The sequence below is a fragment of the Papaver somniferum genome, chromosome 11 (genome assembly GCF_003573695.1).
Source record: "Papaver somniferum cultivar HN1 chromosome 11, ASM357369v1, whole genome shotgun sequence".
Taxonomy (NCBI): domain Eukaryota; kingdom Viridiplantae; phylum Streptophyta; class Magnoliopsida; order Ranunculales; family Papaveraceae; genus Papaver; species Papaver somniferum.
This window is the reverse complement of record NC_039368.1, coordinates 9,262,676-9,282,449: the sequence shown is the minus strand read 5'-3', so window position 1 is coordinate 9,282,449 and position 19,774 is coordinate 9,262,676. Positions and strand designations below refer to the sequence as shown.

General features: G+C 35.0%; 2 protein-coding genes across 2 annotated transcripts; both read left to right on the top strand.

Moving 5' to 3' along the window:
• The first annotated feature begins 225 nt into the window (after positions 1–225).
• Positions 226–2,642, top strand: LOC113323298 (40S ribosomal protein S21-like). Its single transcript, XM_026571585.1, has 4 exons — positions 226–293; positions 410–512; positions 627–759; positions 2,265–2,642. The coding sequence occupies exons 2-4, from the start codon at positions 463–465 to the stop codon at positions 2,325–2,327; spliced, it is 246 nt and encodes an 81-aa protein (XP_026427370.1). The 5' UTR covers positions 226–293; positions 410–462; the 3' UTR covers positions 2,328–2,642.
• A 2,070-nt stretch (positions 2,643–4,712) lies between these two features.
• LOC113324065 lies at positions 4,713–5,210 on the top strand. Its single transcript, XM_026572406.1, has one exon. The coding sequence runs from the start codon at positions 4,713–4,715 to the stop codon at positions 5,208–5,210; it is 498 nt and encodes a 165-aa protein (XP_026428191.1).
• Positions 5,211–19,774: the final 14,564 nt, after the last annotated feature.

Sequence of the window (19,774 nt, the reverse complement as noted above, 5' to 3'; positions counted from 1 at the left end):
TGGCGTGAATCCTAACCAACCGGAATGCCACAATGGAGAGAGTTCAACTTCAAGCCAAAGAACATACAAGGTAAAAAAAAATGCTTGGGTTGATGCAAATGGGGCGTTTGACTGGTCAGAGGGAGGATTGTGTTGACCGCCACAAAGGCACAAGCGAATGAATTAGGGTTATCTTAGTCATTTACTCAACCACCAATTCTAGGGTTTCGACGCTACCCCCATATATAAACATAGAGAATTCCCTTTTTCAAGGTTTCTTCTTCTCTATCTTGCAAGCCTCTCTCAGTCATCTGGTAAGTAACCCTAGAACCCATTTCGCGGCGGCCAGTGTAATCAAATGTTCTTTGCCCTAGTTTCAGTTTCTTAATAGCTCAATGATCTTTAACTCTTTATATGTTTTGTTTTTCAGCTGTTGATTCATATAGTTATTGTTGAGAGTTTTACAAAAAAAATCTTGCCAAGATGATGAACGAAGAAGGACAAAACATGGATCTCTACATCCCAAGGAAATGGTATGTGTCAAAATCTCTGTTCTCCCTCCTCTTCTCTTTTATTTGACTATTTGGTTAAGATTTCTGGTGGTGGGTTTTGACGAGAATTGTGTGTTTTGTTGGATATGTTTGCAGTTCTGCTACAAATAGAATTATTACTGCAAAAGACCATGCTTCAGTTCAGCTTAACATTGGTCATCTTAATGAGAATGGTGTTTATATTAGAGAGTTCTCCACTTTTGCCCTTAGTGGTTTCGTTCGTGCCCAGGTAATTGATTGTTATGTTCATCTCTTGCTGATTGTTTTGATGTTAATACAGATTGAATTACTCGTTATTAGACTTCGATTGCTGTTATTACTCTTTATGGTGAATTTATTTTCGAATGTGCATTGTGAGGTTTGGTGGCTTTAAACTGCTATGGAATGGGCTAGTTTAGACTACCAATCAGAAACATTTGCTAAATTATGGTGTTTGCGAGGTTTTCGGCCTCAGGTTGTAGGTTAAAATTACATTGATCTTTATTGTGGTTAAATGAGATGGAAGGTTATTGGGCAGGCAATAATGTTTAGTGGTCATATTGGCTTTTAGCATTAGAATGGTAGCACAAGTTGAAACTTAGCAGTTAACAGACGTAAGACTCGGTTTACCTACTCATGCACAATAAGGAATTTAACAATGTTTAGTTTCAATTTGGATTGTTGAAAAGAACAGTAATGTACATGTGCTATGAAGTCTGCTTTACTACTGGTATTGAACTATTAAACCTGTATTTTTGAGAAGGCATAACCGTTGATTATTGAGTTTTGAATTTGTTTTTAAGCATTGAGTTCTAAATGAAATAGAACATCACAACTACAAACAGAAAAAATTTAGGAAAACTTTACCTCAAAAACAGTGCTTGCAAATCGTCTGATATGGCTTTCATGGATGATGATTTTTCTTGAGCGCAAGTCCTATAGAAATATATGGGCTATGAAAAAGAGAAAAAAAATGATGTGCATATCAAATTTGTGTATGTTTTATTTAAAAAAAATGTTACGAAGTTCAAGTTGTGGTATGTAGTGTATCCAATCAAACAGCGAGCTAGTAGTTGTCCCATCAAATGGACATATCTTCATCTAATGAGGCTTAAAAACTGTAGACTCTTGACTAATCCCTCAAAGCTTGTAAGCTTTTCTATGTTTCTGTTTTTCTAATTTTTTTGATGTGTAAAGGCCTAAAGGGGTAGAAATTCCTTGAGCATATGATTCTAGTAGAGGCTTGTGTTGGCAATGATGACCTCTACCATGCATCAACCATAAGCTGTTGAACTTAGGGAGAACAATAGCCAATTTTTCTGAGTTGATTTTGTTGTGTTTTGTCTATGAAAGTCTGTGGACTGGACTTCCTAGTTCTCATTAACTCTGTTTTGTACTCTCTTGTTCTCTATATGGCTCAGTTGCTTATGTGATTCAGTTTGTCAGTTTGATTGGTCATCTACATCACTCCGGGACACACATTTTTGTTTATTTAATATTTTGCATCCCCAAGATTGCACTAATACCAGTATAGAATAGGGTCTCTGAGATTAAGTAAATTAGGACCACTGGGCATGTGTAAGGTTACCCAGTGCATTGAATTTTTGTGTTCCATTTTATTTGTCACCTTGTTGAAAGCATGTTACTGTTAAAGTGAAAATATGTTCGATTAAAACTGTGCGGATACCTAGTTTATGCCTTTTTTTGTGTGGAAGCTATAAATAAATAAATTTTCTTTGATTTGTTATGTTGCAGGGAGATGCTGACAGTGCAGTCGATCGGCTATGGCAGAAGAAGAAAGTTGATGTAAAACACTAGTAGGTGCATGTCAAGATCTATGGTCGTGGGTATGTTGGCAGGAGAGGTGTAATGTCACGAGTACTGCAATATTTAGTATCTTTACATTTAATCTGTTATTGCTAAACCAGTTGTGAAATTGAACATCTTTTCGTGATTTTGTGTAAGTTTTCATTTCAAGAATCATGAAAGTTAGTTTGATCTTGTGGTGCAAAACCTAATTGATGAACTTTCCAGTTCTCCGAGGGGTTACGTCTTTTATTGCCTTTGCTTGCCTTACTTTTTGTTAAACAGAGAATGTAGTAGTATTTTCTTTTTGAAGGCAGTTGCATGATATGTCATGGCACTAATAATATTCCACTTCTCCGGCCTCAATCTTAACAGGCTTAACTTGCATGACATGTCATGGAAATATTGAACCATGCCTGACCAGAGACTATCCATCATCTGAGCATCTGACATTCATGGGTACAGAGATGAGGAATATAGGGAGATGAAGTTATGTTTGTTTTTTTTGTGATGAAGGTGTGTTGCTGTTAGTTTTTTCTGGACGAAACTGTTAGTTTTGTGACATTATAGATTTGTTAAATCAGTTGACAGCAGGTTTTTAGTAGCAGCTTCTTCATAGGTCAATTTACGAAGTTGAAGTTGCAACTTCTAATTGACCGATTTCAAGCTTAAAGCTTCCTTCGTAGGCCACAGCACGTCCGAATTCCAACGGTATGGAATTGTCATTCGCATTTACCCAGGAGCACAAACCGATGAAGGAATCATACCTCTCTAGGGGCGCCAACGATTTTTCCATTCGAATGGTTCTTTATACATATATTAAACTAGTAAACTTGGATGTTTAAGTTTACTTTTTACCACAGCATCCTTGACAACTCTAGCCTCAGGCACTGTTGGTTTTGAGAAGATGGGTTGATATTGGATCACAAACCTTTTGGAACGGATTTGAATGTTCTTGATTTGAGATACAGCTGTTTTGGTTTTGAGAAGATGGGTTGATATTGGATCACAAAACCTTTTGGAACGGATTCGAATGTTCTTGATTTGAGATAAAACTGTTTTATACTACCTCCGTCCCACTATTAGTTGACCTACTTTAGAACTAAATAAGAGTATTCTCTCAGTCCAATTATTAATTGACCTAATTTAGAACCTACTTTATAACTAAATTAGGTTAATTAATAGTGAAATGGAGAGAATACTTTTTTATAATTACGTCCCCCAGCAATCTAACTCAATTAGATCCAGGAAATTTGAGGTGAAGTTGTCATTATGATTTATTAAAATGACGCGATCCTTGGAAGTAATGTCAATCATTTCCAATGAATGAAAATGAAGTTGTACAGGTGAACACAAAATATGTATCTTGATGTAACAATTTTTTTTTCTTCTGAAAGAGCAATCGTTGGGTTATAGAGATGCAAACAACTTCAAAATATCAAATTCAAAGTTGATAAATGTCCTGAAGCTTGCTTTTTACGTTTGTTGTTAGGATATCCGCAGCTTTATATTAAGGAATGACGGGAGATTATTAAAAACCTAGAGGAGACCTACAGAATTGTACTAGAAGCTGTTTTTTTTTTTTTTTAATCTTGAGCATAAGAGAATTTTTTACAATTTTATCTCTGATACCAACTTGGTATCAGAGCTCAATATAGAAAAGAACTAGGAAATATATTAAATAAGATGAGTATTTATCCTAAAATAGAATGCAACACTTCGTACATTTTATTAGACCATCAGCATAATGGAATATCCCTTTCTTTATTTTTATCTTTTCACTCTCCCACTGTTTTCAATTTACTCCAGCACCTCATGGCCATAGATTTCGCTTATTTTCCTATAAACACCTGAAAATATACTTGAACCAAAACTCACCGAACACCTTAATTTGTCGTGACATAGTGCGAGAACAATGATGTCAAAAGATATTTGAAGTAAAACGGATAACAAAACCCTGGTAAGTTCGGTTTAATGAATATACACTTTATAGTCGAGCTATCTTCGAGATGTTGAATCATTTTCACACCTCTTGTTGAATCATATACAAGGTAAGTAACGTTCACCCTCGTTTATGCAGGTAAAGTACACGTTCTTCATACATGACAGGCAACCAAAACATTCCCACGTGGAACCGTGACAAAGCAAACATTTTAATCCACTTTAGTTGTTTCTAGAACTGTCGGACACGTGTAAGTCACCCAGAACAGTCAACATATGTGTCAATATGTTGAGAGCTTTCTACATTCATCACTATCCCATCCCTTCCAAAATCTAGTTTCTTCGAGTGACTAGTATAAATGCCCAACACCTATCACTTGAATTTTCACGGTATACTGCCACGTTTATAGAAATAAGTAGCGAGATTGTTGAGAGAGTATCACGACTGCTAGCACCATGAAGGCTGAGAAGGAAACGGTGACACTTGATGAAGGAAAAGAAAGTGTGGTAATCGTAGGAAGAAGCAAAGATGAAGCTGGAATGAAGAAAGTGGAGAAGACAGAAGTAACCACACATAATCCAGATACCTTAAGGTACATAGAGAAGAAAATGAGGGATAAAGGTGTACAAAGAATGGATAGACATCCGGTGGATGGAAGAGGACTACACAAAAACCCCAAATCTGGTCATGGTGGTAAGTATACATGGGAAGGTCCTCGTGATTTGGTAGATGAAGAATTGTCAATGGGTCAAGATGTACCAGCAGCTATCGATGAAGGTGATCCAAATTATGTTGATGAAGAGATTGAAGAGAAGATTATGAGAGGTGATAGTGATGTTGTTGATCCTGATATGAAAGGATTTGTTGTAGGTGAAGTTGATGTTGCTAAGACCGCTAATGATGCTCATGGTGGTGTTTCCTGGGTCGATGTGCAACCTGAACTTAACGTCTGATATGGATTTTCATTTAAATTCTGCTTTGTATTTATGGTAATCTAGGCTCTAGTTAACTTGGTTTATTGTAAGGTGGTAGTCACAGTGAGGTGTAATCAACTCTATATTCAATAATGGATGCATTTGTTTGTACGTCTTACTTTTTGTTTCCCATACGGCGTTATTCTAAACTTGCTGTAGTGCAACTAGCATTGTCTTCCGGTCGGCCATGAGACCACAGTGGCTAAGGTGGCAATTTTTCAAACTCACCAGAGCTGGCGATCAGTTGATCGAGTTGGTGTGTGAATTTTACAAAACTAGATCACACAATTGGTGCGTACACTCCTTTTGCATAGGGAGAATTGAGCAAAATGTGTTGATTGAAATGACATGAAGACGGTATAGATCCTTGTGGTGTGCCAAATTCGCATGCCAACGAATGAAGTATGCGTGAGAGGAAAATTCCGTAGTATTCTTGTGGTTCGGGTGTAAAGGTAATAAATAACCACTAGCTAGCTCCAGTTGAAGCGAACTTTTGTTTGGTGATGCATTTGCCAATTAAATACTACTAATCCATCTGAAACCTGAGATTTTGATGAGATGTTGGAGAAAACCGGAAAAATAGCAAACCGTAGATTTATATTCTTTATTTGAATTGTAAAGAAGATTTTGACATTTATCGCACTTATATATTTTATTGGAAGTCTTGCTCAATCGATTTAATGCTGGAATCTTGATTTTATTGTAAAGAGCAACGGGACAACAGAACTTGGTTTTAGTTTCCGCTGCTTCAAAAGTACCACCTTCTTCACCTCAATGTTTTCCGGTCATACTTCTCTTTTTTAAGCGTTATATATTCATATAAAAATTCAACCTATTCTCTCTAATCAAGAATTAATCAAAATACAAGAAAAATATGATCACGTTCTGCTCAATTTTTTTTTTTTTTTTTGACTTAATATGTCACATACAATCATTTGATATATGGTAGGTTAACAATGTTGGAAAACAATTAATACGAGTACAACGGTTGTCGCGGTAGGAGGACCGACCGAAAGAAAATCTGAAGATGGAGTTTGCCTGCGATTATTTTCGTCCCGTTTCAGAAAAAATGATATTTTTGTCTTGTTTCAGAAAAAGTAATAGTTTCGCACAATTTTAGAAAAAAGTGATATTTTCGAGAATTGTGTCTAAAGTGAAAGTATCATTTTTATTGAAACAGAGAGAGTACATCGTTTTATTAGTTGCAACTTGCAAAGGAAAATTAGTTGTGCATAAACCAAAATATGATTATATAAAATATTATGTATCTTTTGTGGTGGTTTGCATAATGGATATATGATAAATACTATATCATAATATTAGAAGTAAAATATTATGGTTACATTTAATTTTCCTAAATTGTGTCTAAAATGATAAATACTTCCGATTTTTTCGATTTTTTTTTTAAATTTGATACTGTTGCTTGTACTCGTTGCATAGATTTTTTTATAACCTTTCTAACGAGATAAAATTTATAAAATTCCAAGGCACGGATTTTTAGATATGTTATATTAAAATTTGATTTCCAATTATACTCCTAAAAAATAAGATACATAAAGAGTTACAGTAATTTGATTAAAAGGAAGGGATAATTTTGTCTAGTGAAAAAGTAACCAAAACATAAAAATCAAATATTTTTATCGAATTGTTAGGTTTCATTTTACAAAAAAATTGTCATAAAAGGGACTCCTTCCATTCGGGAGGTCGGCCCAAAAAATTTTTTTTAACGTTTTTAAGAAAATAAAAAAATAAAAACTAGTTATTATTTTATTTTGAAAATTTCAAATACTTATTATTATTATTATTTTTTTCTGCAAATGAAAAACTAAATCCTACATCATGAAGTTTCCATTTATTGAGTTGTTTTAAGAGCTTCTTCAATGGAGGTTGTGTGTCTTGCCTATGTGGCACCACAAGCAAGACATCCTCCTTTTTATTTGGCGTTTAATTCTCCGGAAAGTTAGGGGAAAAAAATATCGATCTCCAACCTACTATTCTTTGGCCTCTTCATCGCCTAGTTGTCATCTTGTAAAAAAAATAATTTAACCTAATATTAAAGTTTTATTAGGTTTTTCTCCCTGATAAATTTAGATTTTAGTCGGTAAAATTAAAATTGATTGAAAGAACGTAAAAGGAAAACGATAGAAATAAAAGCAAATGGTTGAAAAGCGTTGGAGTTGCAGAACTATTGCATCACGATTCAATTGATTGAAGAGCGTGAATAATGACTATACTCAAGCTGTGTATTATTCTGATTATGATCTAGTTCCTTAAGTAAATCTTGTCATGTATTATTCTGAATCTGCCTGGAAACTACAAGTCCACAATTGTTTAATAACTGTTGAATTGAACAAAACGAGACTTTAATTTAATATATTTTCTACTGTATCAATAAAAATGTTAGGATAGGATTCAAGACTCGTGCTTAAATTGGAATTTTCGCTTACTCTTGATGCTATCCAAAAATTCCTAAACCTCCATTAATCTCTTTTCTACTGTACCAATAAAAATGTCTGTATAGGATTGAACTACCAAAGACGTGATTATAATTCGGAAAATGGGTTATTTGTCCAAATATTTTTAAATCACGGTTCAAAGAACGAGTAAAAAATAGTTTGGGTGAAATGGTCAAAAAAAAAAAGTTTCATCCGAGCTTAAATTTAAAAAATAGCAAGGATGAAACTGGATACATCCTGTGTAAATCAAAAATAAGAAAAAATATTTGAAAATGGGCACGATGAAACTGGTTACATCCTGCCTATTTTTACATTTTTGTCCATTTAAACAGTATCAAAATCTAACTGTTCATTTCACCCAGAAATTGTTGATTTTGATCTTTTTAACCAATTTTGTGATTATAATCGGTCACGACTAGGATGTACAGATCAAATATGGTTGATCCAACTTAGTTATATACTTGTATGATCTCGATTTTGTAACCCTCGGTGGCTTGTTTGTTCTGGTTCTAATTTAAATTGAAATTGTTATTTATTAAAATATAGCTGACTAGGATGAGTAGACATCCTCTATGTGAACCTCTAGAACAACAGGTTGAGCAAGAGGATGTCTTCCCATAACTATGCCATGTCACCTACACATTGATCATAGAGGTAACGGTTGGAGAAAGATTTTAGGAATTTTGGATGTGTATCCTACGTGTATTAAGACTTTTTTTCTCACACACATCCCATTGGGGAAGCTCTAAGATTATATAAACTTTTTAATCCCATATCGGGAATTTCGATTATAAAAACAAGTTCTTCTCAATTTTTTGTGTAATCAAGGAAAATGGATTCTCTATATTTTTTTACAAAAACCCAAAGAACAATATTTTTCGATTATTTTACTAAGCTTTCGCAATTTTCCTTGATGAGTTTTTATCGGAATTCCCAAACTGAAATGGAGCATCTATTACATATGCTAGTATCCAATAGGTTAATCACTATATTGAGATGACATCCGAAAAATACTTGTGCTTTTCTCTAGTTTAGTGATCAAACTAAAATAAAGTCGTTAATAAGCTTGGCTAACAACGCACACACGGCATAACCACCAGAATGCCATTCAGACACTCATTTACCCCAATAGCGTGACTTGATCAAGTAGGCATGCCCCAAAAAAAAAAGTGACTTGAGCAAGTAGATGGAATATCACTACACAAAACCCCGAAGTCAGGCCATGGTGGTAAGTATACATGGGAAGGTCCTCGTGATTTGGTAGATGAAGAATTGTCAATGGGTCAAGATGTGCTGGCAGTTATCGATGAAGGTGATCCGAACTATCTTGATGAAGAGATTGAAGAGAAGATTATGAGAGGAATACCAATCCATGGGTTTTTAATAGACTGGGTTTTTTCGGAGACTGTGAAGACAAATATATGGGAATGGAGGAATACCAAAAGCAATTTAATGGTGAAAAAACTTTCGGATTTGATTCCTTTTGCAATTTGGTGGAATATATGAAGGAGAGGGATTCTAGACTCTATAACAATAAGAAGAGAAGCCTAGATCAACTTATTGTCTCTGTAAAATGCACCTTGTATAATTGGTCTGTGCATACAAAATCGTTTGAGGGCTATGATCTCAGTACTTTGATTTGTAACTGGAATGCTGTTGTGCACAGCTAATTCCTTTGTTTTCTCAAGCTTCTTTCATCTTCCTGGTGAACCAAGCTTCTTTGAATCAAATTTTCCCTTTACCTGTCAAAAAAAAAAAGATTATGAGAGGTGATAGTGATATTGTTGATCCTGATATGGAAGGATTTGTTGTTGGTGAAGTTGATGTTGCTAAGACTGCGAATGATGCTCATGGTGGTGTTTCTAGGGTCGATGTACAACCTGAACTTAATGTCTCATGGATTTTCTTAAAATCTTACTTTGTGTTTATGGTAGTCAAGGCTCTAGCTAACTTGCTTGATTGTAAGGTGTAATCAACACTAGTCAATAATGGATGCATTTGTTTGTTTGTACGTCTCACTTTTTATGTCCCATATCGCGCTGTTCTAAAACTTTCTGTACCTCCCAATTCCTGAATGCAACTGATATTATCTTCCGGCCAGCCATGAGACGTACACAGCGGCTAAGGTGGCAATTTTTCATACTCACCAGAGCTCGCGATCAGTTGACCGAATTGGTACGTGAGTTTTACAAAACTGGATCATACAATTGGTGCGTACTCTCCTTTGCATGGGGAGTTTTGAGCAAAATGTGTTGATTGAAATGACATGAAGACAGTTCCAATGAATGAATAGTTATTTTATTCTCGCGGTGCGCCAAATTCGCACGCCAACAAATGTGCCAACAAATGAAGTATGTGTGAGTGGAAAATTTGTGAAAACTAGTGTTCTTGTGGTTCGTATATAAATGTAATAAATAACCAGTGGCTCTAGTTGAAGCAAACTTTTGTTTGGTGACGCGTTTGCCAATTTAGTACTATTAATCCATTTGAAACCTGAAATTTTGATTAGATGATGGAGAAAACTGAAAAGAATAGCCAAGCATGGAATTTGATTTTTTATTTAAACTTCCAAGAGGATCTTGGCAATTTGATAAAATCACACTTATATTTTTTAAAGGATGTCCTTGGTTTAATGCAGAAATAAGAACAGGGAGACATACACTAGGTTTCTAAATTTAATGCAATATAGTTTTAGTTTCGGCTGCTTCAGAAGTACCACTTTGATCAACAACAAATTTGGCATTCAACAGAGTAATTTCATACTTTAGAAGGACACCTGTTCAACTCAATGTTTTCCGGTAATAGTAAATAAAGTAATGAGATATACTTCACCAATTTCTTGAACAACTTGTTTGACAACTATTTTTCCCATCCTCTATCGGTCTTATATCCTGTCCAACCAGTTAAACTTTTTTTTTTTCCTGAAACAACAATCACTTGAACTGTTATGGTTTTCTCATATCTTTGAGCAATCAAGGAAAATGGTTTCTCTGTATGGTTAGAGAGACCTATTGAACAATATTATTGTTTTATTAAACTTTCACGATTTTCCTCGATGACTTTTCGTGGTTTCCAAGTTTAAGTTGAACATTTACAACATATGGTGGTTGCGAAGTTTAAGTTGAACATTTACAACATATGCTAGTAATAGGGTATTCTTAACCTGGAGGCATCCGTCCCGTGAAGATTATATCATCACTCCTGAGTGTAGCCGGCCGGTAATGTCTTGAGAACAACTAGTTGAACACGCGACTCATTCAATTTTTTTCCAAAGTTTTGCCGTGTTGTTGTTGCGGAGGTCTAGGGGCTCATTTGTTTCGTCAAATTAATCACTTCCGTTATAAAGGAGTTATGTGTCAATAACTTTTGTTTATGTGATTTTTCCTTGTTTTTGATTATTACACACAACAATCTTAAGACATTAGTTAGATATTAATAATTGACACTACCCCATTTTTCCGGATATGCAACTAAAATTCGTAACGGCTCAGCAGTCGTTATTAATATTCCTACTACAAAAATTCGTTACGATTTTTTTCTTACGTAACATGTGCTATCCTTTAAGAATCGTAACATGTTAATTTGTTACTCGTGCTACTCACACGCTTAGTCACACTAGATCTGGTAACAGGGGTTAGTTGCACGTGTGCCATGCACCCGTGTGCCATGCTTTTCCATCCAACTTTGGTTGTGCTAGAGGATAATTCATCCACTGAAGAGATGAGGGATATTTCATATAATCATCGAATAAACTCACAATTTCTCTTTCTATTTTCTCTTCGCATCGCCTCCTCTGAAGAGATTAGAGATTAGGGTTCTTCAGTTTCGATCCGTTAATTCAGTCAAAGAGAATAGAGATTAGGGTTCTTCAGTCGATCTGTTATTTCATGTAAGTTTTTTCGATTTAGGGTTTTTCCATTAATCGTTTTAGGGTTAAAGAGATTTAAATCGTTTGTTCTCTTTCATCTAAAATCTAATACGATATCTTTTTTCTGATTTCATTTAATTAGGGTTTTATCTGTTGAAGAACTGAAGAACTTTGAAGAATTGATACGAAATCTCAGCTTATAAGGTATTATTTTTTTCATCATATGTTAAATCAAATTTTAGGGTTTGAAGGATATTATGGTTTCAAGGATATATACTAACTGATATAATCTAATTTTCAGATTTCATTTTAGGGTTTGGAAGACTAAAGAACTTTGAAGAAACCTGAAGAACTGAAATTAAAGGTATATGAATTGATTTATTTAATTTCAATTTTAAGGTCTCAAAATATCAAGTGATTTGGGTTTGTTGTTTTATCATAGTTCGGACTTGGAAGAACTGGTGAAAGTTTGGATTTAGAAGAACCGATCAGATTTGAACTTGGAGGAACTAAGAAGGTGCATGTTTCTATTATTTGAAGGTGCATGTTTCTATCATTTGAAGTTATTTTATTGTTTTGATTGTTTTGGTTGTGCCTGGTAATAGAAGCATGATGAGATTTTAGTGTTTGCTGAATTTCTATTTTGATTGTTTATAACATAAGTTTGTGAGCTTGATGATATTAGTCCTAGTGGTCATTCGGAAAGCTACTTGTAGCTCATTTTCTCTTCTTTGAGAGGATGTTTCTGTCGTTAACTTGTAGGGCTTCAACAACCATGTACCCACTAGGACTAGTTTGCTTACTGATAGACACATTTTTGTGTCTAATTTGATCTCAATACTATATATTGTTGGCACTCGATTTTGTACTAATTTTGTTATTTTATGTATTTGTAGGTATTTTTTGGAAATAAATATTTTAAGAAAATTCGGCTCGAAAAGTTGATTTTGGCACCCGGAGGGCACGTGTTATTCGGACTCCCAAGTTTGGATAAGGGGTAACCTAATTACTAAGGGGCACCCCCAGGTCACCCCCAAGGCATCTGCTATTCGCACCCCAGTCCAGGATAAGGGGCACCTTCTTCAACAATTCAAATTCTCAAAATTGGCGGGAAAAATGTTCACACACAGGAGAATTTTCGATCAAAGAAATGAAGTAGTGGTAGGTCGATTCAATGGCTGAATTTTGGTTTAAAGATGTGATTTAGCCTAAGGAAGATAGTTTGGGTGTCTAATTTGATCGGAATTGGCTGGAAATATCGATTTGATTCTCGAGCTCAAAACAGAGCTACACGGAGTGAACACGACCTGTACACGGTGTTGTGTGTGTTTTGGTTGTGCATGGAAGTGTTTTGGAGGAGTTGGATGACTTATGAGGCATGTATAAGCCTTACTAGAGCGTGCAGGATCCAAGTTTACGTGTGAAATTCTAAATCTGGTAAGAAAATATTCAAAAATAATGTTATTCACTGCCGAGTAAAGACGAATTATTTGGAGTTATGGCGAGGGATTTCAGCGTGTCTTTGAGTATAAATATGATCTTTGGGTCTACTAGAATGGTGGTCGAGAGTTGGGAGTCGAAAGGAGGGCCAGAGGAGCAGAAATCAGAGTTTTCAGAACTCTGTTGCTGCTGCTGCTGCTGCCCGTGAAGAACAAGGAATCGGCCACGGTTCCTTCATCCATTTGCAACTGTTTCTTCAACTGCTCTGCAACGTTTATTTTCATCGCAACAGTTTCTTAATCATATTTTGCAACAGAGAAGTAAACCACAGCATGTAATTTTCCGTCACCATTTGTTTCTCTGTAACAGTCCAACATCGTCTTCGCAACAGGAACTGCTGTTGCGATTTCTCTGTTGCATTGTTTACTCAATTGTAATCAACTTTGGAGCAATAATAAAACATTTTGAGATTATGATTAATATGAGGAGCTAAACCCAACATTGGGACGACGGAGGGAGTCTATTTTCGTCATTGTGGTAAATTTAATTTATTCTTTTTATGACTTTTGCACTGATTAAAAATTGAAAAATGATTTTAATTAATTAGTTATCATTTTATTTGATGCGGCATGCTTGCTTAAATGTTTGATGTCCCATGCTTACGATTTATAACTAATATTCTGAGAATCTATTTTGGCAAAATAAGAGTCCATATATTTATGTTTTGAGCAGTAATTGTTAAGAATAAATAAAATATACCACATGCATGAAGAATTGGCCAAGTCCTTAGTCCCAATACCTCTCGAACATCTTGTGACAAATTTGTACATATATTTTCGTTTTAAAATCTATTCAAGTCCGAGCAACGAACTTTTACTTACCTCTTGAAAAGTATTATAACACTTACCTATAACATTTTACACGTTTCTTTGCTTATAAGATGGTGTTGTAAATGGTTCAGTTGCAGTTGAAGCTAAATGGAAGTTGTGGTACTTGATTATGTACATTGATATCTCAAAGGCAAAGACATCAATGTAAATGATTATTCTGTTTTGTTTACAAGTTTTGAAAAACTGAAGTTAAAAAGTTTGTAAGTTTGTTTTGTTCTTGATTGATTCTCAGTGAACATGATGATTATAGTTCTAGTGGTGAACTTATGGCTCATTCTCTCATCTTTGAGAGGAGATTGCTGTCGTTATTGTACAGGGCTTCAGGAACCTTGAACCACTAGGACTATTCAGTTTAATTTGTTAACTTAGGAATCTCTATAAGTTTGTATGAACTGAACTTAGTAAGTTTTGTAAGTCTTCTTTTGATTTTTAATGGAATCTCTGTGAGCATGATGATAGTAGTCCTAGTGGTGTTTAGCAAAAGCTAGCTTATCCTCTCTTCTTTGAGAGGATGTTCCTGTCGTTAACTTGAGGGACTCGACAACCCTACCACTAGGACTAAGTACTTGGTTTTATCTTGCAAAATATATTCTGAAGGGTAGTATGTCATCTGATGAGAACAAGAAATGGATGAAGCGTGACTGTAAGTCTAGTGAATAAGTACAATTTGTGAGGTCATTTATACAGCTTTCCAAGAATAATGGTGGTGGGAGGATTGTAATTTCATGTCCTCTTCCACATTGTATGAATGGTAAAGGTTTATTTTCACTTAGTGAGATATCATTACATTTTCTCAAATATGGTATTTGTTTGGCGTATACAACATGCTGTCATCATGGGAAAAGTTCAGGAGAAGAAGCACGGTCAAGACATAGGTATAACATTACATGCAGAAGTTGTGAGTGTGGATTGAAATGTTACAACAACTGTGGTTGTGGATGGAAATGTTACACCAGGTGTGGATGTGGATGCGAATGTAAGAGCAAAGATGGATGTGGATGAGAATGTAGGAACCAACAGGTTTTGTAAGAAAAAGAGATCAGTGTCTGAGCGGGCAAGAAAACCATTGTATCCTACGTGTCCTAAAGGAAATTCATCATTGTACGATAATGGTGAACAACATAAAGATTCAATTTGGGATTTCAGATAATGGTATCACTACAATGTTAGGTTGGATAGCAACTGCAAATTTTGTAAGTTTCTATGTATATTCTAAGTTAGCTGAATTTGTGAACATATGAATTTCTATGAACTAAACTTAGTAAGTTCCTGTGTATTCCCTTGGTATTTGATACTTAACAAAAAAAAATTGTACTTAGAAAAAATTTATGTTCTTTTTTGTATGAATGGATTTGAATATGACAAGAATTGATTGATGGTGAAATGAATTTGATCGAAGAAGATATTGTTAATTATGGTGGATGAAATGAAAACCGTATCCTGGTTATTTGAAATTTCGGCGTATTTCCAGCCGAATATGAGTTGTCGGTCAACATTGACCTGGTTAAAATTCGTCATTACTGAATGATTTTGACCAGATCAATGTTGATTGCCAGTAATTTTTTCGTAACGACTTAAGGTTGTTACCACATAATTTCGTAAAGGCTCAGGCTTGTTACGAAAATACCACATGGTAACGACCGCTAGCCAGTACAACCTCCGTTGCAAAAAATTTTCGTAAAGGCTAGTGGGCCGTAGCAAAATTTTTGTAGCACTTCGTTTCGTAACAGCAAAGAACCGTTACAATCCAGATTCATAACGCTCAAAACCGTTTCGAATCGGGAGAAATGATAGTGTAAAACTGAATGATTGATTTATATATCATTGATGTTGATACTATATTGGAAAATGGATGTTGATTGTGAAGTGAAAAACAAAATTGAGTTTTTGGCCAGCCGTAGAGTTTCGATGTCATCTCTTAAATTAGAAGAAATTTTGGTAAATCATTATTTTAACTGAATATAATATACATTTTAATAGTTACTCTGGTCAAATTTCAGAATCTTTGGAATTGTAAAAATGATGTTTTTTTTAAACTAATTTTTTTTCTTCTGCTAGAGCGATCTTTGGGTTACAGAAATGCAAATACCTTTAGAGGACTCATCTAGTTTGTCTTGACAAACAACCATGGAACTTGATTTCTATGTTGGTTGTTAGGATCTCGAAAAGGATGATTTCTTCGTATCCTCTGCAAGTTAGGAATCATGCATTTAGAGAACTAAACTATGGACGGACCTTCTTTAGAAAGAACTCAAATGTTTACGACTCTAATTTTTTAAACTTTCCTTCGTGCATTTTATAAATGCATAACCATTATTGAAATATCCATTTCTTTACTGTTATCTTATAGCTCTCCCAGCTTTTCAATTTACTCCAACATATGATTGATTGGTTTCATTTAATTTTCCTAAAACCAACTAAAAATATGCTACCAAAACTCAAAGGAACTTGAAAATACATAACCAACAAACTTCAAATTGGATAGATAACAAACCACAAAAGTCGGTAAGTTCTGTTTAATGAATAAACTTTCTAAGTCATTTAAGGAGAAGTCATATGCTCACGCGAAAATCATTTTCACACCTCAATTAGTTGAGTTTTTCTCAATGTTTAAATGACTTTATTATGGTGTGAATCCTAACCAAATCACCATAGAGAGTTTAAGCCAAAATCGTACAGAGCAGTAAAAAGATGCTCGGGGATGTTTGACTGGTCAGAGTACGATTGCGTAGACCACTAGACCTTAACAACATACAACAAGCGTCAAAACCGTCAATGAATAATAAGTAATGTTCACCTCCACTTCATATAGGTCAACCACGCCTTTAACTTCGGAACAGGTAAGCGACCAAAAGACTCCCACGTGCCACACCATGAAGATCTGTAACCCGTGGGCTAACATTTGGACCGCTCAAGTTGTTTCTAAAAATCTTAGACACGTGTAAGACACCGAGGACTGTTGAAATATGTGTCCATACGGTAGAACTTTCTATATTCATCACTGTCCCTTCCCAAAATCTAGTTTCTTCTAATGACCTGTTTAAATCCCGAACGAATCCGAATTCGTGCACACTCCTTAATGAGTGTATATTTTACATTTCAAACTCTATCCTTGATTTAATTTAGGGGTTATATAACCTCGTTTAATTGGGAGCCCCGAAAAACAATTAGGAACCCTGCACTACAGGAAAAAAAGGGTCATGAAATAGCAAATAGGGTTATCTCTTATCCCATTTTTTTTGAAATGGCTAAACTATCCCTAAATGATTAGTGTTAATGATTAGTTAAGTTAAGTTAATTAGTTTGTTTAAGTTAAAATCAGATTTAAGAGTTAAAATTTGGAGGGAAAAAAAAGGTAGTGTTTTTGTATGTTGAGAAGAAGAAGAGGAGTTTTTGTGGGGAAATTAGTGTTTTTAGAAATGAGTGATTGTAGTGAAGGAAATGATGTTGATTAAGCTTCAAATAATAAACATGATTGTGTTGAAGGTGAGATTGTCTCAACTGTTGGATGTTTGATGAAGAGATGTTAATAGAGGAAGCCATGAATATTGGTGCAAATGAAGATCTCATTGATCAAAATGAAGGAACCAACCCTCAAAATGAGGAACCCCAAGCTCAAAATAATCATGTAAACATCTTATACCCTTCGATTTGTGTGTTTGTTGCTCCAAGTGGTCAAATCATCCCCACTATGGAACAACTCAGTGTAAGGGTCGTCAGAGTCGGAGGGTGTATATCCAAACGACTCTGTGAGGTCGTCAATATATTGACACTACTAATAACGACTCAAACCTGCAACTTTTCCAGGTTATGAAAAATCGTTAGGGTAGTGTGATATAGATTGGCGACCCTTTTTAGCTAGGTCACCCAGAGTCGTTATGTTTTTTGGTTAACACATGAACGACTCTAAAACCAAAACTACATGTAAAATGTAAAACTTAGGGTCGTCATACTTGTAGTCATACGGTCTGGATCAGACCAGGGACATACACAAAAAAGGAACATACACAAAAAAGGATCAAATCAGTTGAGTATTTCATGCTATCAGAACAAGGGTCTTCACCTTATTCTTTAAGACAGAAACGACTCTAATGGACAACATGACGACATTAACAAATAATGTGACGACCCTATCAATATTTTGGACAGTGAGTATTTTGGTTTTGCAACTAGGGTCGTCAACTAAGAGTAACGACTCTAATCCAAACCATAAGAGTTCAATGACGACTCGAATATATATATTGACGACACTTCTAATTTTTAAGACAGAGAGACTGTTCTTAGTAGAATTAGGGTCGTCAATAGATTCGATTACAGAGGTAACGACCCAAATCTAGGGCAAAAAATTGTAGTAGCAGAATTAGGGTCGTTAACTTAAACATCATATAGCTTAACGATTTTTCATAGAGTTAACATGCATATGAAGAATCGTTAGGGTTTAAGAAAATACATAGTAACGACCCACTCACCGTAACTGAAAAAAATCGGTTCCAGATCTCAATTTCACAATCAAAACTCAAGAAAAAATCAAAACAAAGGAGGGTCTTAGTTCACTTACTTTCTAATCGGTGTCATTTCTTCTTCTAATTCTCTTCCCGGGTTAAAGTTTTTCGTATCGACGATTACGACGATGAATCGACGAAGATTTTTTTTTTTTTTGTGTCGTTAATGGAGGAGAGGGGGAGAACTCGGGTGGGATAGGAAGGGAGGGGAGGATAGGTTTTTAAGTAGTAAAGGTAAAATAGTATTTTCACCACCTTTTGGAACCCTCCTAAAATTTTTGGTGTGGGTATAAATTGGTCAGGGCTCCTAATTGTTTTTAGGGTCCCCCAATTAAACGAGGTTATATAATGAGGGTCGTGATTCTAAACATGAAGGGTAATGAGACCATCAGTTAAATAATCTATCAATCAGAAGAATATGTGAAATATACACTTGTTAGAGGTGTGTGAACATATTTGGACTCATCCCGAACATCCATCCCTTGAATTTTCAGGGATGTCCCTTCACTATTTTGATGAGTCTTATTTTTAATTTGATTTTGCCCTTTGCTTTCGGGAAAAAAATAATTATGAGAGGTGATAGTGACGTTGTTGATCCTGATACGAAAGGTTTTGTTGTATGTGAAGTTGATGTTGCTAAGACTTATGCTCATGGTGGTCTTTTTAGGGCGTCCGGGTTCGCTTGGATTTACAAGAATTTGGACAAATAACTCCTTTTTTACAGAAGTATCTCTTAATGAAGAATAAGAAAATCAGATTAAATGGTCGGAACCGATTCCGGATTATACCATCATCCTTGCCTACTACATTTATAAAAATTGGGTATCTTTACGGTATATGGCTCTTTCTCCTCGCGATTTACTTGTAATTGATATCTTCATTTGTATTAGGGTTCTTATTATCTTGTATTTTTATGTTTTTGTTATTCTTGTAAGCGATCATGTAATCACATTTTGATTTGAATAAATTGAAATTGTTGATTGACCCAAAAAAAAAAGACTATTAAGCAAAATGAATTTACGGTGTTGTGGTGCGGTGAATTTGCATCCCAAAGAATGAAGCATGTGTGAGAATTAAATCTATTTGGGATGTAGAGGGGTGGGACTTTAGGGGCTTAAATGACTAAGTGGAGACCAAAAGGTATAGAGAGAGATCATGTTAGTATAAAAGTTCAAAAACACCCACAATAATTTTTTTTGTTACCCTTCTACCCTCCCATTAACTATGTAATCTAAGGAAAAAAAAACTGAAAAAAGCATTAAAAGAAAAAAAAAAAAAAAACCGTTCCCTCCCCTCCTCTTCTTCATTTTTTTTCATCTTCTTATTCATCTCTTCCTCTTCTTCTTCTCTTTTTTTCTTCTTCTTTTAGAATTCTTCGTTTTTCAAT